Source organism: Mus caroli, chromosome 3, assembly GCF_900094665.2.
Source record: "Mus caroli chromosome 3, CAROLI_EIJ_v1.1, whole genome shotgun sequence".
NCBI classification, from domain to species: domain Eukaryota; kingdom Metazoa; phylum Chordata; class Mammalia; order Rodentia; family Muridae; genus Mus; species Mus caroli.
Window position 1 is genome coordinate 48,750,196 of NC_034572.1, and position 2,133 is coordinate 48,752,328.

Sequence of the window (2,133 nt, forward strand, 5' to 3'; positions counted from 1 at the left end):
TGGCCTCGAACTCAGAAATCCGCCTGCCTCTGCCTCCCGAGTGCTGGGACTAAAGGCGTGCGCCACCACGCCCGGCGGTGCTGGAGTTTATTAATACCCACCCCAGCCTTTTATCTTTCCTGGTTAGTTTAGTTTTAAATAATAGTAGCCATGAAATTAAATGATGGCTTCAATTTGTTCCAGCAAATTCTCCATGCTGGACCATGTCCAGAGAAGGCCAAAGAAGAAGAGCTTTGCAGTCAGTGATTGGCGGCTCCTGTAGTGTGTGTTGGCTCCTGGTTTTACCATAGCTATGGGCTGTTGGTTTTCTTGGAGGTAAGGGGCAGGTGTAGGGCTAGGGGAAACTAAATTCCACACAACTCAATGTTCTCACCAAGTCCCCAACTTTTCTTCTTTGTTTTATACATTCTTGAGAATTGTTACACACATTTTTGATTTCTAGAGTTCCAAACTGCTTTGGAACTCTTTTTATTTTATTTATTTATTTATTGACAATTTCTCTTTGCTTTTATGGGGGAGAGAAAGTTTTTCCTTGCTTAGGAGGAAAATGACAGGTCTTTACTTGATTGTTTTTGCTGAGACCACACTCTAAAATCTATTTGAAAAGTACCTCAGCTGAAGCAGCCTCTGCTATTTCACAGAAGAACACAAAGAAGCCACCCGCACAAAGCTGTATAAGTCAGTAAGAGGAGATTCCATGGGATCTAAGAACAGAAATCTCTGTGTTAGTGTTATCTTATTATCCCTACCCTATTTCTTGGCTTCTCTGTGCTCTTGACTTTAATTCAGGGTAAGTAGCCCTTGATCCCCTTCCCCTCTCTCCAGACAGGGGCTTCCACATTGGGTACCCGACGGGCTGCTTCTGGGGACTCCTCTGATGAGTACCTGCCTTTGCAGTGGTTGCCCCATAGCTGTAGTGAGACAGTGACATGGTTGCCTGAGACTGTGCTGTAAGCAGAACATGTGCGGATGAAGGCTTCCTTACTCCAGACTGGAGGAGATGGGTCAACCATAGTTCTTCATATATGGCGTTTTTATTGCAGACAGCAGTGACAGAAAAATTATGATCGATGCTTATTTTATTTCAGTGGAAGACACAATTCCATGAATCAGAAGACAACAAATGCCAAGAAAGGACCAGTTAAAAAGGTTTCAAGATCAAACCATCTTCCAAAACTCAACCCGTGATTCCAGAGCTGGGCAGACTTCTATTTTTTCCATCTTTTTCTTCATTCAGTGTCTTCAGTTTAGGAAGCTAATGTTCAATACATTCCTCAGGGGAGGAAATAGATGAGGGAGAGCGGCTTCTCTCACTCTTTCAAAAGTTGATTCTTCTGCCTGCATAAAAGTCATGTGTCTCCAGTAACTGTAAATATCCAGTACATGCGCTTATAGTTCTTACAATACCTTAGAAGGGACCCGAAGGCTGACATCCTTCTGGCACTCTCAGTAGAGTGTTTCTGATATTCTCTGATTGCACTTTTATGTTGTATTTGGTTTCTAAATTGGCCATTAGTTAGAACTATATATATATATATATATATATATATATATATATATATATATCCACCTTTTTGTTATTTTAAATTGCATCATGCTCAGTTCAACTTTTTAAAATCAAGGTTTCAACATATTCCCAGATCACATGCATATGAAAGTTTCAGGGAAATATTGTCAATAACTTCAGTCATGCACTGCATTGTTCTTGGCCCCTCCCCGCCCCCCCGCCAGTAACCTTGAGGATTTAGGGCAAATCCTATCACCTCATGTTTATTTCCTACATCTAGAAAAATGACTGTGGTAAACTGTATAGTTTATAAAATTTCTAGAAAGCCTATTCAGTCACAGGGGTCTGCCACTGTGTATGTGGCATTAAAGTCATTTTGTGATATTTACTAATTCACAACAATGGTTTAGTTTTTGGACCAAACTTTGCAGGAGTTTGGAATACTGGAGACTAGAAGGAAATAGAGGGAGAATAAGACATTGTTTCTAGGACCTATGAACTTTATTGAATTTTATTCGTGTTTAGGGTGTTTTGTGACTCGAATGTTTTTTCTAATTGTAATCGAGATCAGGAAGATTCATATAACTTACCCATTTAAATGAGAGAAATTATTGGAATTTAAATTT

At 39.9% G+C, this 2,133-nt stretch overlaps 1 protein-coding gene across 4 annotated transcripts in view; it reads left to right on the forward strand.

Annotated features, from left to right (window-relative positions):
• Positions 1–1,432, forward strand: part of Ccdc169 (coiled-coil domain containing 169) — a 33,580-nt gene extending 32,148 nt beyond the window's left edge. For 2 of the 4 annotated variants that reach the window (XM_021158011.2, XM_021158009.1), the window contains one exon: positions 1,089–1,354. In XM_021158011.2, coding sequence (XP_021013670.1) covers positions 1,089–1,188 — 100 coding nt within the window. In that variant the 3' untranslated portion in view covers positions 1,189–1,354. Of the gene's footprint in view, positions 1–183; positions 316–1,088 lie in introns of all 4 variants that reach the window. The other 2 variants (XR_002377527.1, XM_021158010.1) reach the window with 2 other exon arrangements.
• The last annotated feature ends 701 nt before the right edge of the window (positions 1,433–2,133 follow it).